At 41.4% G+C, this 19,367-nt stretch overlaps 1 protein-coding gene across 2 annotated transcripts; it reads left to right on the top strand.

The window, feature by feature from the left end:
* The first annotated feature begins 2,918 nt into the window (after positions 1–2,918).
* On the top strand, positions 2,919–15,990 carry KLHL41 (kelch like family member 41). Of its 2 annotated transcripts, XM_045299142.1 has the most exons (7): positions 2,919–4,239; positions 7,563–7,720; positions 8,047–8,154; positions 11,270–11,455; positions 13,834–13,980; positions 15,311–15,430; positions 15,739–15,990. In XM_045299142.1, the coding sequence occupies exons 1-6, from the start codon at positions 3,130–3,132 to the stop codon at positions 15,420–15,422; spliced, it is 1,821 nt and encodes a 606-aa protein (XP_045155077.1). In that variant the 5' UTR covers positions 2,919–3,129; the 3' UTR covers positions 15,423–15,430; positions 15,739–15,990. The 2 variants fall into 2 exon arrangements, with proteins under 2 accessions (XP_045155077.1, XP_004703818.1); XM_004703761.2 differs by having other exon boundaries at positions 2,920–4,239; positions 15,311–15,990.
* The last annotated feature ends 3,377 nt before the right edge of the window (positions 15,991–19,367 follow it).

The following is a 19,367-nucleotide window of genomic DNA, read 5'->3' as shown; positions in this document are numbered from 1 at the left end:
TTTAATGTTTGAAAGTATTATTTTTAAGAATAGCTTGTTCCTGTGGAACAATCAAATGACTGCTCTCCTGTTAATAAAGTTTAGTTTAAGTATGTTATTGAAATGTGCTACGCAAGTAGGACGAAGCAACTGAGCATCACTAATAAAAACTGACCCTTAAGCCTGTCATTAGGGGGACCATTTTTATATAAACTAAAAATGTTAGCCACTGACATACAAAAGAGCTTCCAAAAAGTCCATGGAAAATTGAATGAGAAGATAATGAAAATTTTCCATGAACTTTTTGAAGTCCCCAAATGTCTACCAATCCCTTTGTGAAGTTTTGGGCACTACAAAGTGGCTTCAAAATATTTGTGGAATAAAAGACACCAGGCTTATTGGTTGGATAGACAAGTGCGACCCCCAAGACTATGGCCCTTAGTCACCCTTCAGGTCTGTAATGGAACTCACCCCCATGTTCCAGTGATGAAGCATTTAAGATCCCAAGGACAGCATTTACCCAAGGACAAAGTGCAGAAGGAAAGGAGAAGGAATGTCAACAGAAAACGTGGGGGAAAGTAGGATAAGTCATGGTCCATGATGGAGGGGATTGCAATGGATGAATTGAAACAAAATGTATATGAATTATTGAGTGTCAGACTGATGATCTGCTCTGTAGACTTTCACCTAATTCATAATAAAATTTATCTATTTTTTAAGTTTGTGAAAAAATTCCATTATCTGTCCATTTCACTTTTTTATCAACCTTGAAGCTCCCTCATATTTTGCGGTTCATTTATGTATAGTTTGGGCAATAACATTTATTATGTAAGGGGATTGTTTTATCTATTTATTGACTTTTTCCTTGTTTGTATTCATTCAAATCTCCCTGAACTTTTAAAAAGTAAGGTATTATTTGCTGATTTCTTAAGTTGGTGGCCCCTCTGAGATCAGTGTTTTTGCCACTGCTTAAGTTTAAAGCAGCTTTTGTACGGAATCTTTATCAAGTCAGTGAAATTAGCCAAATAAACCTCCTTTGTCAAAAGGGGAAGGAGTGGGTGTGTGAAAACATCTAAAATAAGATGCAACCAGATATACAAACACAGACACACAGTCCAACCCCTGGCTACAATGGGTTAAAAAAAACCCAGTGTACAAAGACACCAGACACTGGTTTCTTCATTCAAACAGAACAATTTCTGAGTTTTTAATGAAGGAAATTATAATACACAACTTACATGAGAAAAAATTTGTTGTTTGAGAAATGCATCCAAGTCAAAAATAACCTCTAGGACTACAAATATTCTATGCCAAGCAAAAGAATATAATAAAATTGCTAGCTACTTAGGACTCATCTGAAATGTCATACCATTTGCATCTGACTCATTAATCTTTTCAAATGTTAGATGTTACGTGTAGAGAGGAATGAGTCATTTATTGTTTAAACGGGGAGCAGCTGTCAGTTTTTCAGTGTGTTAAAGCCTTTAGTGGCATCTATAAATGGAAAAAGAGTCGATGAGCTCTTTCAGCTGTTTTAGCAGCTGACAGTACCATTGACTTCACTGTGATGTCAAGTAAAAGGGGAAAAAGAAGTTACTCATAGATAGAGATCTTAAAGTTTAAAACTCCCTAATCTGGGCACATTATGGACCACTCACTAGGTACCGCTTCTAGAACATTGAGCAAAACGGACTGAAAAAAAAACCCCAAACCTGTCTTTATAAAGCTTACGTTCTCGTGAGCAGTTACAAGAATACTAACCTTTACAGTGATAGTATGCCACAGTCCCACTGGCATCAGGAAATACGACAATCTGGTTATGTAACAAAATATTTTATGAAGAATTAAAACAATGCTTTGGTGGCCTAGTGGGTATAGTAATTACAAGGTCAGCAGTTCAAACCCATCAGCTACTCATGGGAGCAAACTGAGGCCGTCTCCTCTCTGCAAGAGTTACAGCCTTGGAAACCCAAAGAGGCTGTTTTACTACCTTATAGGGTCTCTGTCAGTGAATTATATTTATCTACATATAATAAAGGAGTCCTGGTGGTGCAGTGGTTAAAGCGCTGGGTGCTGACTGGACCGTTGACAGTTCACGTGTATTAGCTGCTCCTTAAGAGACTAGTACATGATTCTATTTATTGTTTTTTCTCATAAGGTTTGTTTTCCAAATTATTCAATGACACAACACTCCATTCTGACTGTGTAGTGATAAGGTTATATCTGTCCTATTTTTTTAACCATTAATGAAGGATAACTTTATCACAATATCTATAGTGATCATATTTTTTGGTGTGTGGGTGTTTTTTCCTTCCTCATTCTTAACTTTGAACACTGTCTTGTTTGCTGATTTCGTCTCAGGCCTTTATTTTCCTTTTCAACTACCACTTTAAAGCCTTTGAAAACTGGGTCTGAATCAATTGAATAAATCTGTCATTTCATTCGATGCCAATTAGGTTTTCTACTGGAGAATGAAGATAATTTAGAATGTCCTAGAAGATGACTCGTTTCTCTGCATTTACTATTTTCAGTTATGGAGTGTAATTATTTGAAAGGTTATTCAAGACTATAATTAGAGTCGATACCTCAGTCTTTATTAGTGCCCTGCTTTTAAAAGAAAACTATACATTCCTCAGTCTTAGGCAGAAAATTAAAATGTAATATTTACTGGAAGGAGATCGTGCTTATGAGAATTCAAATACACTCACCTCATATTCTTGACCTCTGCATCATTATTGAAAGAGCCAAGTGGCTTGCCAGACCAATTATAGAGGACTGACGCATGTTTTATGATTCAGCTTGTGATTAATTTTTTTTTAAGTTCCTTGGGGTAGCCTTTTATTAGCATGTCGTCTCCTGCATTACCTATTTCCAAACTCTCCTCTTCACTTACATGTCTTGTTTCTTATCTGTTTCCTTAGTGATTAAAAGTTCCAGTTGTCCTTTCAGTTTCTGACAGCTGCAAGAACAACTCTTCGTTCCAAACTAGCTCTCCTAAATTCCCGTTGTTCGGGTGGGTGTCTATATTTAGCCGGCGGGATTAAGTGGAAGGCTGGAAGCTGGGCAGAGCACCCCGATCTGCCTTTTGACAGCTAGACCTGTGTGTGTAAGGAGCTCAGTGTTCGCTTCCTCACCCAGGTCTCTCCCAAAATGGATTCCCAGCGGGAACTCGCAGAGGAACTGCGGCTTTACCAGTCCACCCTGCTGCAGGATGGGCTCAGAGATCTCCTGGATGAGAAAAAGTTCATCGATTGCACCCTGAAGGCAGGTGACAAGAGCCTCCCTTGCCACAGACTGATTCTGTCGGCCTGTAGCCCTTACTTCCGTGAGCATTTTCTATCCGACGTGGACGAGCAGAAGAAAAGGGAGGTGGTCCTGGACAACGTGGACCCTGCCACCCTGGACTTGATCATCCGGTACCTGTACTCCGCCAGCATCGATCTCAACGACGGCAACGTGCAGGATATCTTTGCGCTGGCCAGCCGCTTCCAGATCCCGTCGGTGTTCACCGTGTGTGTCTCCTACCTCCAGAAAAGACTCGCTCTTGGGAACTGCTTAGCCATCCTGAGACTGGGACTTCTCCTGGACTGCCCACGGCTGGCCATTTCTGCCCGGGAGTTTGTGTCTGACCACTTCCTTCAGATCTGCAAGGAAGAGGACTTCATGCAGCTTTCCGCGCAGGAGCTGATCTCGGTCCTGTCCAACGACAGCCTGAACGTAGAAAAGGAAGAAGCGGTGTTCGAGGCCGTGATGAGATGGGTGCGGACGGACAAAGAAAACAAGGTTAAGAACCTTAATGAGGTGTTTGATTGCATCCGCTTCCGCCTGATGTCCGAGAAGTATTTTAAAGAGCATGTGGAGAAAGATGATCTCATTAAAAGCAACCCCGACCTCCAGAAAAAAATCAAAGTTCTGAAAGATGCCTTTGCTGGGAAGCTCCCAGAACCGAGCAAAAATGCAGAGAAGACAGGGACTGGTGAAGTGAATGGGGACGTTGGCGATGAAGACCTACTTCCCGGTTACCTAAATGACATTCCCAGACACGGGATGTTTGTCAAAGACCTCATCCTGTTGGTGAACGACACAGCTGCAGTAGCTTATGATCCCACGGAGAACGAATGCTACCTTACCGCCCTGGCTGAGCAGATCCCCAGAAACCATTCCAGCGTCGTTACCCAACAAAACCAGGTGTATGTGGTAGGAGGGCTCTACGTAGACGAAGAAAATAAGGATCAACCTCTACAGTCTTACTTCTTCCAGGTAAGAAAACACTTTTTACAGAAACAGACGCATAAAGGGAAGGCTGGGAACCATTCATGGAGCCCATTTGTGAATTATTCCAGCTGCAGGCTTCTTATTCTAATCGATGCCTCATTCCTCTATCCCTCGTATTTGTACCACTGAGAAGACTGACAATGAACTATTTTAAGTCCATCAGTCTGGCTGCTTGTTAATACTTAATCAAATTTCAGGGGATGTTCAAATGTTTAAACGATGACTAGAGATTTTAAAAATATTATTTTACTCAAAAGGTGCACCGTGATCCTTCAAAGCCCGGTATTTCAGTAAAAGTTAAATTTAATCTTATACACACGACTGAAAAACAGGTTAAAAGTACTAAGTACAAAGACAAAGTACTTTATACATTACAGGGATATAGTTGATGGTCCTATTTCCCAGTCTCTCTCAACTAATGTGAAGTTCTTAGAAGTAGCCTTTCAGCTCTTATTTATGGTTACTACCTAAAAATTTTAAATGACAAGGATTTGTATGCATAGTCTACATGCTTTGGATAACTGTCTAGGAAAAATGCTCTCCATAAGTGTTATTAGTTTGAATTACATATATTTAGACATTTTATTTATTATATCATATTTGGACCAGAGTTGCTCTTAGAGAGTATTATAACTTAGCAATCTTTTTGGTGAAACTACAGAAGTTCCAAAGAAAACAAATTTTCCTCAACTCATAGACTCTTGGTAGTTTTATTTATTTATTTTTTTGAAGGGCGCGTCTTTCACATTATCAATGCATTATACTTCACCAGTTTACGAAGGAATAAATGACAAACCTTATCTTTATTAATGCCAGATTCAGTACTTTGTAGGTTACAACTAGCTCAAAGACTTTGTTTAGGTCACAGCTAATCATGGCCTGTGGTTTATGAGCACTTGAGTGTTGGAATGGACAAAGATAAGTAAGGGTAGACGGTCATATCACAGTCGCAGTAGCCTCTGAGTGTGTGTATGGCATACTGTGCACTCATAGAATTCTACCTTTAATTAGCTTTTCCTAATCTCAAAACATGCAGGTATACATGTTAATTGTGATTCTTAATTTTCAAAAAATAAATAAGAAACTGTCCTCCTAGTGATTTGAGTGTAGACCAGAATATTTGCTGAACTTTAATTTTAAAATCAGATATATTTCAGCTAAATCCATTGATAAAAGCTATAAATATATGCACTTTACTAAAATGGCATGAGAACATGGATGGATGGATTGGCTTGGATTGGATGGATGGGTAGGTGGGTGGGTGGATGGATACCTAGAAATTGTATATCCAGGGAAGTTACAGCCATGTAATAATTCTTACAAGTGTCTAGAGTTTATTTTTTATTCCATTTCATGTTTGATTTTTATTGACTATACCTACAGCCCAGCCGTTTCACTTTACAGTATTTACCTTATCTGTAGTCTTACGTCTCCCTCATCCTATTAGTACCTTTTTAATTGATGTGCTTTTTCACATTTAGTTCCAGAGACCTGCTTAGTGTACCTTTTGCTACAAAAACAGTTATACAAAGTTGGAAGGATTAACTACAGTGTCGATTCCCTGTCACTTCTCAGGCCTTGACTCTTTTAAAAGACACAGCCGTAGAAGGTGATGTCAGAGTAAAAGAAAGCCTTGGCCAGGAAAGAGGTTATGATTTACCATTTGTTTAACATACATTGTCTTAGGAATAATGTGACCTTTTGTTGCACATTACAAATAGATGATAAGAATGTGACCTAAAGTAAAAGAGATTTGGGGGTGAGGGAAAAATTAATAGAATCATTTAATTTTTTTTAACAGCACAAGGTCTTAACTAATCTAGGTCTAAACCCTAATTTATTTTTAAACCCTAATTTTAAGGATTAGGAAACTTGAGCTCAGAGAAGTTAAATATCTTGCCCAGGATCACACAGCTCATTTGTAGAGGACCTGACCACCAGCCTTCTGTTCTGGCACCTCTATGGGGTGTTGCGGGGAGATAAACAAGACTGTGAGGTGTGGAACTAAGACTACGAGTTCAGGATTATGATGGCTTCTGTTTCTATTTTTTAAAACAAGCTCGGAGTTGAGATAGCTCGATACCGAATGCCACTTAAAACCTTGAGCAAGTGTTTAAACCTATCCATGCCTCAAGTTCCTCATTTGTAAAATAGAGTGATACAAGTATACCTATCCAGAGAATGGGGAAAATTGTTATGTGAAAAGTATTTAATGCCGAGCCTATCACAAAATTAAAACTGCATACGCGCTCGTTTTTATTTCTCCTACACGCTATGCCTCCTCCTTGATCAAAGGGCTTTGTTTTCTAAAGCAGAAATTTCAGGGATCACGAGGTCCACATTGAAGTTGGTGCCTGCAGACCTAGCCGGGCCCACGGGGTGCTTCAATCTGTCCCTCATTTACTGTTCCTGAGTGCGTTTCTTTAACGGAGTCTCCCAGGCCATCTGTAGGGCCCCTCCCTAGACCACAGGCTTTCGTGTCTGCACCTGTTCTTGGTGTGCAGTGTTTGGGTGGGTGGGGGGCGGGTGTTCCTTTTTCTTCAGCTCCAGAGAGAACAAGAGTTCTGCCTGCACTCCCTCTGAAAACACTTGTCTTTTACTCAGGTGCCCTCAAACACACAATGATGCAATCTTAAAATTACCAATGGTTAGTGAGTGCTGAAACCCAGGCCAGCTGGGCCAGAATTTGTCTCCCTCAGATGGTGGGCACTCTGAGGACCATCCGAGTCTGACAGAAGCAACAGTAACACAACGAGCAAAGTTACTTCTCAATATCCTCAAAAAAGATATGGCCTCACTTCCCAGTTGTCTGGGACTGAGCGACAGGCCCAGCTGTCCCGGGTGGCCACCATGGGGAGCACGTTAAATATAGCCTGTCCGGGGGTCACTCACATCGTCTGACCCTCCTGCTGTCACAGTCTGTCTTTCCCCCAGAGAACCAGAAGTATCACCATTGCTTGTGTCACACCTGCACAAGGCAACCTGGGCAGAAAAGGTGATAAGAAACCTCAGTTTTAACCCCTGGTGATTCTCTCTCAGTATCTTTCCTTTCTCAAAGACCTGAAGATCCAAAAAAAAAAGACCTGAAAATCTAGGGAGTTTTAGCTATTTTGGTAGGCCAAGTAGGTTTTCTCCTCTTCTTAGTAATTTAAGGTTACTATTGAATGCTCTTGCATTGCAGTTTTATTTCATTTGCCGGGTCTCTTGACTATCCAAATGAGTTCTAAACAATACAGAGTATGTTTCTTTCTGGTGCACCTGTGCCTTTTTTTCTACTAAGCTCCACGATTTCTTATCCATTTTTGCAGCTTGACAACATAGCATCTGAGTGGGTCGGACTTCCTCCTCTGCCTTCAGCCAGGTGTCTCTTCGGTCTGGGAGAGGTAGATGACAAAATCTATGTCGTTGCCGGCAAAGACCTGCAAACAGAGGCTTCGCTGGACTCAGTGTTATGCTACGATCCTGTGTAAGGTCACATGGGTTACTGCCTCCTAAGCATTTATGGCGTAGCAGTGCTTACAACACACTCATAGTTTGAGAAGCAGGAGCCCTAATGGCATAGTAGTTCCTCACTGGGCTGTTAACCAAAAGGCCAGCTGTTTGAAACCACCAGCCCCTCCATGGGAGAAAGAGGCTTTCTACTCCTGTAAAGATCCACAATCTCAGAAACCCACAGGACAGTTCTACCCTGTCCTAGAGGCTCGCTATGAGCCAGAAACGGCTTGATGGCAGTGAGTTTAGGTTTTGTTTGTTGTTATTTGAAAGCATCTAAATTCTGTCGTCTCCTTTTAGGGCTGTCAAATGGAATGAAGTGAAGAAACTCCCTCTAAAAGTCTATGGTCATAATGTAATTTCACACAAAGGGATGATATATTGCCTAGGAGGAAAGACAGATGACAAGTAAGTACGCTGACATTTCCTTACCATTTACACCCAAGTGGTTTTTGACTATTTACTGGGGAGCTTCCTCTTTTCATTTAAATCTACCTACTTTCATGGGTTGTGGTCCTCCATAATACTTTAGAGGTAAATTCAAAATAAAAACTTGAAAAGTTATTAGAGAACTACAAATATGTAGATGCCCGGTCCCCTCTTAGGAATATGAACATACTATCCTACCTTCAGCATAAGGGGGCCCTAGGAGAGTAGTGGGCCATGCACTGATCCAATAACCACCTACCAGCTGCTCAGAGGAAGAAAGGCGAGGCTGTCTAATCCTTTAAAGATTTAGTCTCGGGTGTGTTAGTCCAGGTTGACTAGAGAAACAAATCCAGAGTCACTCATGTGTGTGTAAGAGAGGACTTTATATCAAAGAGCAATTGTACACTAAGAAAACATCCTAGCCCATTCCAGATCAAGTCCATAAGTCCGATATTAGCCCATATGTCAATACTAGTCCATCAATTCCTCTTTAGACTCACGCAGTCATGCAATGATGCTGAATGCAGGAAGATTCTAGGCCAGTGAGTATAAAGTTTTGTGGATCTGTGGTGGTGGAAGCATTTCAGCCCTGGCGTGGGTCTCCATGTGGTTCCTCCAGTTCCAGGACTCTGGCTCCATCAGTGTAGCTCCATGTGCCTTGACAGCAGGAAGACAGAAGCAGAAAGTGTCTCCCACCTCCAGGGAGGAATACAGGAGTTCCCAGAATCCTCAGGAGAAGGCCATGCCCACACAGAGGCCTCCTTGGCTATGGCCTGATTGACAGGTTAGACGCCACCCCTTCGCGCAAGTTGACAGGAGACTGTTACTGCCACATTGGAAACCAAATTGCAGTTCTACCCTGTCCAACATGTTCGTTCGATAGGAGTTGGAATTGACTCATTGGCAAGAGTCAACCTTTAGTATAGCATTTTTTGTCTGTTTACAGCAGAAAAACAACACATAGGAACATAAGCAAGCCTTATTTCAATGATATATAATTATACTTTACTGTGTGAAAAGCAATGAACTTTCTTATTCATTTAGCCCTAGTAGATGAAAATGAAATGTAACTTTTTTAATGCAGTGAAACAATAACACATAAAAATATAATATTTTTGTACTTCCCATCCCTAACAGGGAATTTAGATAGATGAGTCTGAAACCGTTACAAAACATGATCACTGGTAAGAGGACAGCGATTTCCTCAGCAAATGTTACACTTATTTATTGCCAGAGAGAAGTGATACTCAGAGTATTTAACAGTGGATTGCAGGCTGGGACTGCTCAAACAGAGCAGATCTTTCTGGTAGTTGAGTGACCAGTCACTCGTGAGGAAACAGAGCCACTCTCATGTACAATCCTCCCTTGACTTCTGGGCACTTATTAAGAGAAAGGTCATGATGTGAGAGAGGTGCCACTCAAAGTGGGGAGAACGGAGTTCAGACTGCTCCAGCAGCCTGATACAATGAACGTTTTCCAGTTTGGACGTTGAGCGGAGCTCCTAGCCTCCTGTTCCTAAAGCTTCGGCCTGATTTGGTCTTGTCATCATTTGCACAGGCCATTGAATATCTAGAGATGTCTGATCCTAGAGAACAAGCCAGGACTGAGAGTCGTAAACCCTGGAGGTGTGGTGGGTTAGCTAGCACTGGGCTGCTAACCATAAGGCAGCTATGAAGTAGCAACAAAAATAATGTTATGGCTGGGGGGTCAGCACCACATGAGGAACTGTATTAAAAGGGTTGCAGCATCAGGAAGGTTGAGAGCAACTGTTGTAAGGCATGCAGTTGAAACCCACCAGCTACTCTAAGGGAGAGAGATGAGGCTATCTGATCCTGCCGATCACTGTAAGTTGGAATGGACTGGATGGCAGTGGGTTTGGTTTGGGGCCAAGGCATAGCCTTGGAGGAGAGGTAAATATGCAAATAGGTTAGAAGTGAGAAATTCTGTATACCGGAATTAATAGTTGATGGTGGTTATTCAATACAAATGATACATATGGAACAGAAAGTGTGATTCTTAGAAGCAATGGTTTTCACTCTACCCGTATTCTAAAATAACATTTTCTGATAGCCTCTTTAATCTCAGCGAATTCCCCCACATGAAAATTCAAAGGAAACTATATAAAACGCCCGTCAGTGCGGTCTTACACAGGACACTTTTTCCTGAGTAAATGGCGTTGACAATCTGTATGAAGCCCGGTTCTGGCTCCTGAAACATACGAACCCTGCCAAATGGCTTAAATTGTTTCCGCCAAATAGTATTAGTAACTAGGAAACTGATATGTCAGTAAGAAGTATACAAGTCTCGTCAGTAAGACTATATTAATCTTGCTGGGGAGGGCAGGGAGAAAAAAAAGAAAGGAATATATTAATCTTGATAATATGGTTAGCCAAGAAAGCACGGTTTGCCAAATACCAAAGGCAGGGACTTTGAAATGAGTCACTTTCCAAAAGTCAGTTCTGTATTGCACTAGTATTGCACCATCACAGAATAGGAAGACTACGATTTTGTATCATGCTCTAAGCAAGAAGTTTTACTGAGAAAAAAAAAGAAGCTATAGTAAATAGAAGAATATATGTTTATAGTCCAGTTAACTGGTCTTTTACAAGACTCAAGGAAGGAAAAAAAAATCTCCTCCCCCAAAAGTTGGATTTTTTTTGGTCTTACCAGATATATCCAGTTAACGATCATTTGGCATCCTGAATTTCCATGTGAAATTATGGATAATATTGAAATTATGGTTAATTTATGAGTAGCTAATCAGAAGGAAGGAACATGCTCAAAAGGGAATTTCACGAGTTTAGGTTTTTCTGGTAGTTTCCTGGAAGTTAAAGTAACCCTCTCTGTTAATAGTGTCATGAAGCTATAAAATCGTTCAGTCCCCACATCGCTAACCGTCTTTTGCTGAGTCATCTATGCGCAGACTAAGAGCTCTGGGAGTTTTTCTGCCTTGTGCTGGGTAGCAGATTCTGTCTGAGTGCAATGTGAAATTTTTAGCAAAGCGGTGTCTTCCCAAAAATCTGAAGCAAAAAAATTGCCAATCTGAAACAGAAAATTCTAAAACAGAACCTTTGGTTGTCTGTCATGTTTACAGAAAGTGCACAAACCGGATGCTGATCTACAACCCCAAAAAGGGGGACTGGAAAGATCTGGCTCCCATGAAAATCCCCCGCTCCATGTTTGGTGTGGCAATCCACAAAGGCAAAATTGTGATCGCAGGAGGGGTCACGGAAGATGGCCTTTCCGCTTCAGTGGAAGCGTTTGACCTCTCAACCAACAAGTGAGTTGCATATGAACACTGGACGTTTTCCATTTGGGGCAACAAGTCAAGCTTTCTAACGGAGACATGGGCAGCGGTGGGCAGAGGTCAAAGAGGCATTTTCATCTGTGCTTCTTCTGCCATCGGTGGGCAGCAGACTCCTAACCTCTTGATGTACTGCATGTGTTGTAATTTGGAGCAGAGTCCCCTCCAGTTAGTGATGATACGTTCTATTTGTCCTTACTCGTTCTTAACTTTGTGAACTTAATTGTACAAAGATAACACATACATTATATAAATAAAATTGCATACAGGAGCTTCAAAAAGTTCATGGGAGAAAAAAACGGAATTAAAAGATAACAGAATTCTTTGACAAGCTTTTTGATGCCCCCTTACATATGTAGACTAAACCCTCCTGTTCATGTCTCCATAGAGTCCAGAATATTTGAACTATATCAGTTCATTAAGGGTAAACGACTTCCACTTAGCATTTCATGACTGCTATTGTAAATTACCAGTGCCTCAGAAGTTTCATTTCTTTATGCTCTTGATAACTTCTTTTTCTTAAAAATCTTCCCTTTGGCTTTCATTGGATTCAAGTTAATGTGAAAAGATATTTGACATGTTCTTTATAGAAAATTATTCTTTTAAAAATGAGCTTATAAATCTACATTAGTATATCTTTTTAATACTCCTAGTTCAGCAATGACTTTTTTTTAAGGAACCATGCATACCTAATTAAAAACAGATGTCAGGAAAAAAAAATATATCAGTACCTGAAAATCATGAGGAACTTATAAGGAATGATTTAAGTAATCATTAAAACTCCTATTTTTGAAGACTATGTAATGAAGAAATGCTCATGATATACAAAGTGAAAGTGGGATCCACAATTGTAAACATCCTGTATTCTTAGTTTTGTGTGGGTGTCAACACATATATATTTACCTGCTCTTTAAAACATGCCAAAGTCACAGCAAAATGTTAATAGTGATTATGTTGGCAGCAGATGAACATGGGGCAGAATTGGGGTTTTTTCTAGGCCTTTTTGTACTTTCCAGATTTTCTACAGCATAGGTATGTCATTTCTAATTAGAATCTAAATAATATGCTTAAAGAAAAAAAAAAGTAGAAGTCATGGTTTGACTTCTACTTTTAAAGTCGGAATGATGACAATACTTACTGAAATGACTCCTGATATTCCGTTAATTGGGTGGATTTCCCTTTTAGTTGTCCTATTGCAGATGGCTATTAGTATTTTTAAAAGTCCCCTTTCATGATGTACATAGGACATATAAATTATGAAAAAGAAATCTCCTCAATTCGTAAACTATCCTTGTAATGTACTACTATCAGTTCGTTGAATCCAACACGGAAGCAGATTCAAGGCCTCAGAGCCGCCGCAGTCGAGGACAGAGGACCACTCCGCTAAGGGTGCCAATGAAGCCCACGTGCTCTAGGATTGATGGAGAGCCTTATATCTGAATGTGGTTATATCTTTCAAATCTGGAATATTTAAATATATCCTACCACATATTGCCTTAATCTTCTAATCCTAGTGTCTGTGGAGGTGGTGCAAACTCATCGGCCGCTCTGTGGGAGAAAAGGGAGGCTGTCTGCTCCCTTTAAGATTTACAATCTCAGAAACCGCCCCGCCCCCTATAGGGTCGCTATGAGTCAGCATGACTCAATGGTGGTAAATTCGGTAGCGGGGGAGGGGGTATGTGCGTATGTTATTTGAAGACTTATCACAATCCATACACACATCAATTGTGTAAAGCACATTTGTACATTCATTGCCCTCATCATTCTCAAAACATTTGCTCTCCGCTTAAGCCCCTGGCATCAGCTCCTCATTTTTCCCCTCCCTCCCCACTTTCCCCTCCCTCATGAACCCTTGATAATTTATAAATTATTATTTTGTCATATCTTGCCCTGTCCCACGTCTTCCTTCACCCACTTTTCTCTGGTCTAGTCATATTTGTAGGGCAGAATTGGGATCATGATAGTGGGTGAGGAGGAAGCATTTAGCAACTAGAGGAAAGTTTATGTTTCATCGTTGCTACATCGCACAGTGACTCGCTCGTCTCCTCCCTGAGACCCTTCTGTAAGGGGCGGTCCAGTGGCCTGCAGATGGGCTTTGGGTCCCCACTCCGCACTAACTCCCCTCATTCACAATGATATGATTTTTTGTTCTTTGATGCCTGATACCTGATCCCTTCAACACCTCATGATCACACAGGCTGGTGTGCTTCTCTCGTGTGGACTTTGTTGCTTCTGAGCTAGATGGCCGCTTGTTGATGAAGACTTTTTTATTATTACTATTTCAGTAAGTGTATTTTTCCTTTCTCAGTAAATGTATTTGGCAGCGCATTGACTGTGTTTTCACTCATGCCTAGATGGGAAGTAATGCCTGAATTCCCTCAAGAAAGGAGCTCCATCAGCTTAGTCAGCCTGTCTGGATCCCTGTATGCCATCGGGGGCTTTGCCATGATTCAGCTGGAGTCGAAAGAGTTTGCCCCCACTGAAGTCAATGACATATGGAAGTAAGTTCTCTTCACTCCCATTTTCTTTTTAATCATTTTATTGGGGGCTCATACAACTCTTATCACAATCCATACATACATCAATTGTATAAAGCACATTTGTGCATTCGTTGCCCTCATCATTCTCAAAACATTTGCTCTCCACTTAAGCCCTTTGCATCAGCTCCTCATTTCCCCCTCCCTTCCCGCTCCCCCCTCCCTCATGAACCCTTGATAATTTATAAATTATTTTGTCATATCTTACACTGTCCGACATCTCCCTTCACTTCCATTTTTCTGAACCAACTATTACATCAGACAAGCAATAATTGATAGCCAATTTATTAGTGAATACCAAGCCAAACTTTCCCCACCATGGAAGCGACTTCTTGGTTGTAAACAAAACTTTTTTGAGCCTAATTGATATTTTACACCTGCTACTTATTTGGTCAAGCTGTGAGTTTGGAAAAGCAATAACATTCTCAGGTCCCGTTTCTTAATCAGTAAAATGAGAGTCAGACTATTGATCCTTTAAACTCTGTTCTTCTCTAAACACCTGACGCTCTAACCCTCCAACAGCGAACGCTACTGCATACCAGACCATTCTGCTCTCTCCCAGGGAGCTGTTTATTTCTAGGAAAAGAGAGCTCTGAAGAAAGGTGTTGAATTCAAGAATTAAACTTTGCATCTAATTTAAATGGCATTCCACTTGTTGGAGGATTCAATTAATAAAAGCTTTTGAAAAGGAAAGAAAGAAAATAAAGGTAGCCGCCTATTTTAGCTGCTGGGTGGTGCGGGGCAGTTCTCCCTCAGTATGACTGAGGGATAAGCGCTTGTGAGGCATGTCTGTTTCAAAGGAGTGATAGTCGTCCAGATAACCCCCGCAGAGATGGAGACCAGTTCTTGCTCAAAGTCAAGAGCAGAAGCCCTCAAACAGGACAATAGAGCTGAAGGGGGATTAATTTTTATTGAGTAACTACTTTGTGCCAGATGCTATGTACGGGAACAGGGGAAGTCATGTTTAAGCTCATCACCAGTTCTTCTTCTGATGGCTTATTTATTCAGAAATAAACCACCTCCTCAGTAAAAGGCAAATGGCTGAGACTCTTACTGCCCTTTTGATTCCTAGAGAGGCTGAACTTCCTCCAGGCAAATGCTCCTTCCGATGAGGCATTTCTGGAGAGGAAGCTAAGGGTTATGTACGCCGAGGGACAGGTTGTTCCTTCTCTGAGTAAGAGCCAACAGGGTCTGAAGCCTATAACCACCCATTGTATTTTTCAAAGACCCATATTTACCTGTCAACTAACTACTTAAAAGCTGCTTACCAGTGACTTTTTCCTTCCTCCATCAGGTATGAAGATGATAAAAAAGAATGGGCCGGGATGCTGAAAGAAATCCGCTATGCTTCCGGAGCTAGTTGCCTAGCAACACGTTTAAACCTCTTCAAGCTGTCTAAATTATAGACAAGAAGGTGACAAAACATAATAGATTGGGAGGTGGTTTATTTGGAAAACAGCTTTAATTTATTCTGCTGTTGTTTTGTTAAGCCTGTACAGCGATTTATTTAGAAATCTATTATTCACTAAGGTCTACAAGGCTAGCAATGGGTGTCAGCACTTCAAAGTCAGTTAATCTGCAATGTATGTTCAGAGCTTTAAAGGGTTTCTGATAAGTCAACATTGCAGTGAACAAATTATTTATTGTGTTAATATGTTTCAATCAATTATAAAGTAGGTCCTAAATTTACACTGTTACTAATCCCATAATTTGCATTGTTAGGGTACACTCATTTTCTGTAACAAATGAAATGGAAGCGTGAACCATGTGCACCTGCATCTGAAAAAGAATACTGTTAAAAATGTCAAACGCCTTCTCTAATGCTTCAAGCTACAATAGAAACCCTGTGCATTTTAGTGAAGAAGATTACTGCCAAGAGAAGACTTTGGAAATGGTATCTAAGGAGTGGAATAAATAGGAGCATAATTTTCTCATCTGGAGAAGAACATTCTCTAAGTAAAATATCAACATCAAGTGTTTTGTGTTCTCTCCATTCTTTTTTTGCGGCTAGTGTATTCTGTTTGTGATTTCCAGATCAGATTTCAGACTTTTAAAACCAGTCCATTGATCATCAAACCTTTAACTACATTATCTTGGTAGAAAGATGGTGGGGGAAAGATCAATGGGAAATGAACTGATTCTTTAAACTGTTGGAGTAGAGGTCAGGGGCAAGGATGGTGGGGAAAGCATGCAATCGCTGATGTAGGTTTCAGCTATACTTTCCACATGAGGTATGTCTAGTTGCAAATTTCTGATAACAAGAAAGGTATATTGTCTTTGTTTTGTGAAGCCTTATATTCAAGCTGTTTGTTCTCATTGCATTTAGTAGGTTGACTCCTCTGACTATCCCTGGCCATCAAATTCAGTTATATTCAAGCCATCAATCTATCACCTATAGTGCCACATGCCAATTTGTCAGTCTTACTAAGCTTTCATAGGCAGCTGCTTGACTTCTAGCCTTGCACATAATATTTGTTGAGAAGCCTGGTGTGGGAATAAAAATTGTTTATTGAGCATTTGTAAAACAACACATATAAAACAACACAAAAAGAGAGCTATATTGTCCCTGTCATGTATACTGAACTATATTCAACAAACATGTTTTACTTTGGATCCCTGAAGTAGAATCCTGAGTAGTTTCTCTATTAATATTGCTTGGAACTGTACCACGTATAAGATCAGCAAATCCTCATGGTAGGAAACTCTGCAAGTTCTTCAACAGATAAATTATAAGGTTATCAAGGGACTAGAAGGAAAGTCCGGTAGATTGAAACAGACTTAAAAGCAGAGAAGGGCGAATTACACACACCTGGTTGATAAGACGTTGGGGTGAGAGAATGCTAACATAAAGACATGGAATCAGGTTATAACACTTCTTATAGGGTTTCTTTGGAGATTATTAAAATGTTCTAAAATTGACTGTGGTGATGGAGCGCCTGTCTGTAAATACAAAAAAAAATCACTGAATTGAATACTTTCAAAGGTCAAGTTTATGTGAAAATTCTGAGCCATAACCAAACGCCTTGAGGGAATGACCGTGGACTTGGAGGGCTTCGGGCCACCGTGTCAGCTAAACTCAGCCAGCATAACATAGTTCACAAAGACAGTGTTCTCCGGGAGGTCATGGTGAGTAGTGACGGTGATCTTAAAAGCTAGTGAGGGACCAGCCAAGGTGCCACTATCGTCTCTCTCCATCCAGAGAAAAGAAGAGTGAGGAAAATCAACGACTCCAGGAAACAATTGGTCCAAAGGATTCATGGACCCTCGAACCACAGGCTCCACTACCCTGAGAGCAGGAGACCGAGATACTGCCTGGCTACCGTTACCAACCTGTCTGATGCAGACCACAGAAGGCCCTGAACAGAATGGGAGGAAAATGTGAAACCAAAGTCAAAATCATAAAAGAAAGATAGACTTACTGTTAGGTAACTAGAGGCAGAAACCAGGGTTGTTCCTCTACCTGCCAAGGCCTCCCTCTGCCCCTTACAGGAAGTTGAAAGCTGGTCAAGGCTAGAGGGCCTGCACAAATTCAGGCCGTTGAGGCGAAGCCAGTACACTTGTGGGGAGGGGTGCGCAATCTAGGCCAGGTGAGCTTAATTCAGCCAATGGGGTCAACCAGTACCGTCGACCACGCCTCCCAGCAGAGGGCCCTGAGAAGGTCAGAGCTGAGAGCCCACTGCCCTCTTCCAGCTGCTCCTCCGCTGTGCTGTGGTTTCTGTGGCCTCCAGTCACCACATGTGAGTGTGAAGTGCCCTGAAGGTGGCTGTGTAAAACCTAAAACCATGTCTATCCTTTCTAAAAACTCACCTGGATCACAAACCAGCCTGGGGGTGAATTCTTTCTCGTGGGAAGGCAAGGACCAGGTATCTCCCACCCGAGTAACCTAACATTACTGATGTGACAGAGAACCCCCAAAACTGTGGTCCTTAGACATCCTTTAAACCTGGAACTAAACCAACCCTGAGGCTCACCTTGCAGCCAAACACCACACAGGCCTTTAAAATGAAGAGTCTGGAGAAACATACCCTTCAGAACAGTTAACCATATGAGACCCAAAGGGCAGCCTTTGCCCCCAAAATAAAGCTCCGAAAGGGGCAGAAGAGGAGGAGGAGGGGAAATGGAGACCTCAAGGGAGGAAGTGGAAAGAGTGCTGTCACATGTAGGGATGTGCAACTAATCCCATGAAACACATTGTGTACAGTTGAATCCAAAACGAATTTGCTCTGTAAAATTCCAACCAATTTAAAAAAAAGGTCGATTTGATGGCATGTGAATGATTTCTCTATTAAAAGAGCTTTTTAAAAATTACAGTCCCAGTAGTTTAAACAGGAAATTCAAACACAATGTGATATACAGCTGTAAAGTCAAGAAGTATTGCTATTGGGTTCTAGTTCATGCATGCATGGATTTATGCCAAACAAAACATGTTTAAACATGGCTCTGCAATCAGTAGGTGGCTACAGACTCATTATCTCAAATGTAGGTTTGTCTTAATCTCAAGACCAAAACAAAATCACTCCATCAAGGAGCTACGACACAGTGACCCTGTAGGACACGATGCAACTTCCCTGCGAGTTTCTGAGACTACCTCTTTATAGGGGGAGGAAGTCCAGGCTTCGCTCCCCTTGCCCCTCCCTCAGAGTGGCTGGTGGTTTTGAACTACTGACCTTGTAATTAGCAGCCCAACGCATAACCCCTGCGCCACCAGGGTGCCTGTCTTAATCTCAGGGTGCCTTGAAAAAGAAAAAAGAATACTTTTGTGTCATGGGGAAAAACCCTATTTGTAGGTCAGGACTAATAACAAAATGTTAGCACTCCAGTGGACCCAATCATTGAAGCTTTGCAATAAGATCACGAATTTCTGAGAATATTGCCCCACCTAGCTGGATCAAGCTAAACAGAAAGTCAGGCAAACCGCCAAGGGTCATCATTTGAATCCCCTGAAGATGCCAAAACTGCTGTTTGACAGAGGCAGCAATCAAAAGATGTGGAATTTTTGGAGGGAGGGGTTAAAATAAGTAAACTTGCTGTAATGGAGTTGATTCCGACTCTCGGGGACCCTCCAGGCCAGGGTAGAACTGCCCCTGTGGGTTTCTGAGACTGTCACTCTGCTGCTGTTAAGTGCTGTGGAGTCAAGGTATAACAGAACCAGACATGGCCTGGTCCTGCGCCATCCCCCAACTGTTGCCGTGCCTGAGCTCCCTGTTGCCGCCGCTGTCACTCCAGCTCACCAAGGGTCTTCTCCTTCGTTGCCCCTCCATTTACCAAGCACGGTGTCCCTCTCCAAGGACTGGTCTTTCCTGATAACATGTCCGAAGTACGTGCGATGAAGCCTCGCCATCATTGCCTCC

The sequence above is a fragment of the Echinops telfairi genome, unplaced genomic scaffold (genome assembly GCF_000313985.2).
Source record: "Echinops telfairi isolate 266 unplaced genomic scaffold, ASM31398v2 ScPeMD7_4;HRSCAF=17, whole genome shotgun sequence".
Taxonomy (NCBI): domain Eukaryota; kingdom Metazoa; phylum Chordata; class Mammalia; order Afrosoricida; family Tenrecidae; genus Echinops; species Echinops telfairi.
The sequence above is the reverse complement of the archived record's forward strand: the minus strand, read 5'-3'. Positions and strand labels throughout refer to the sequence as shown.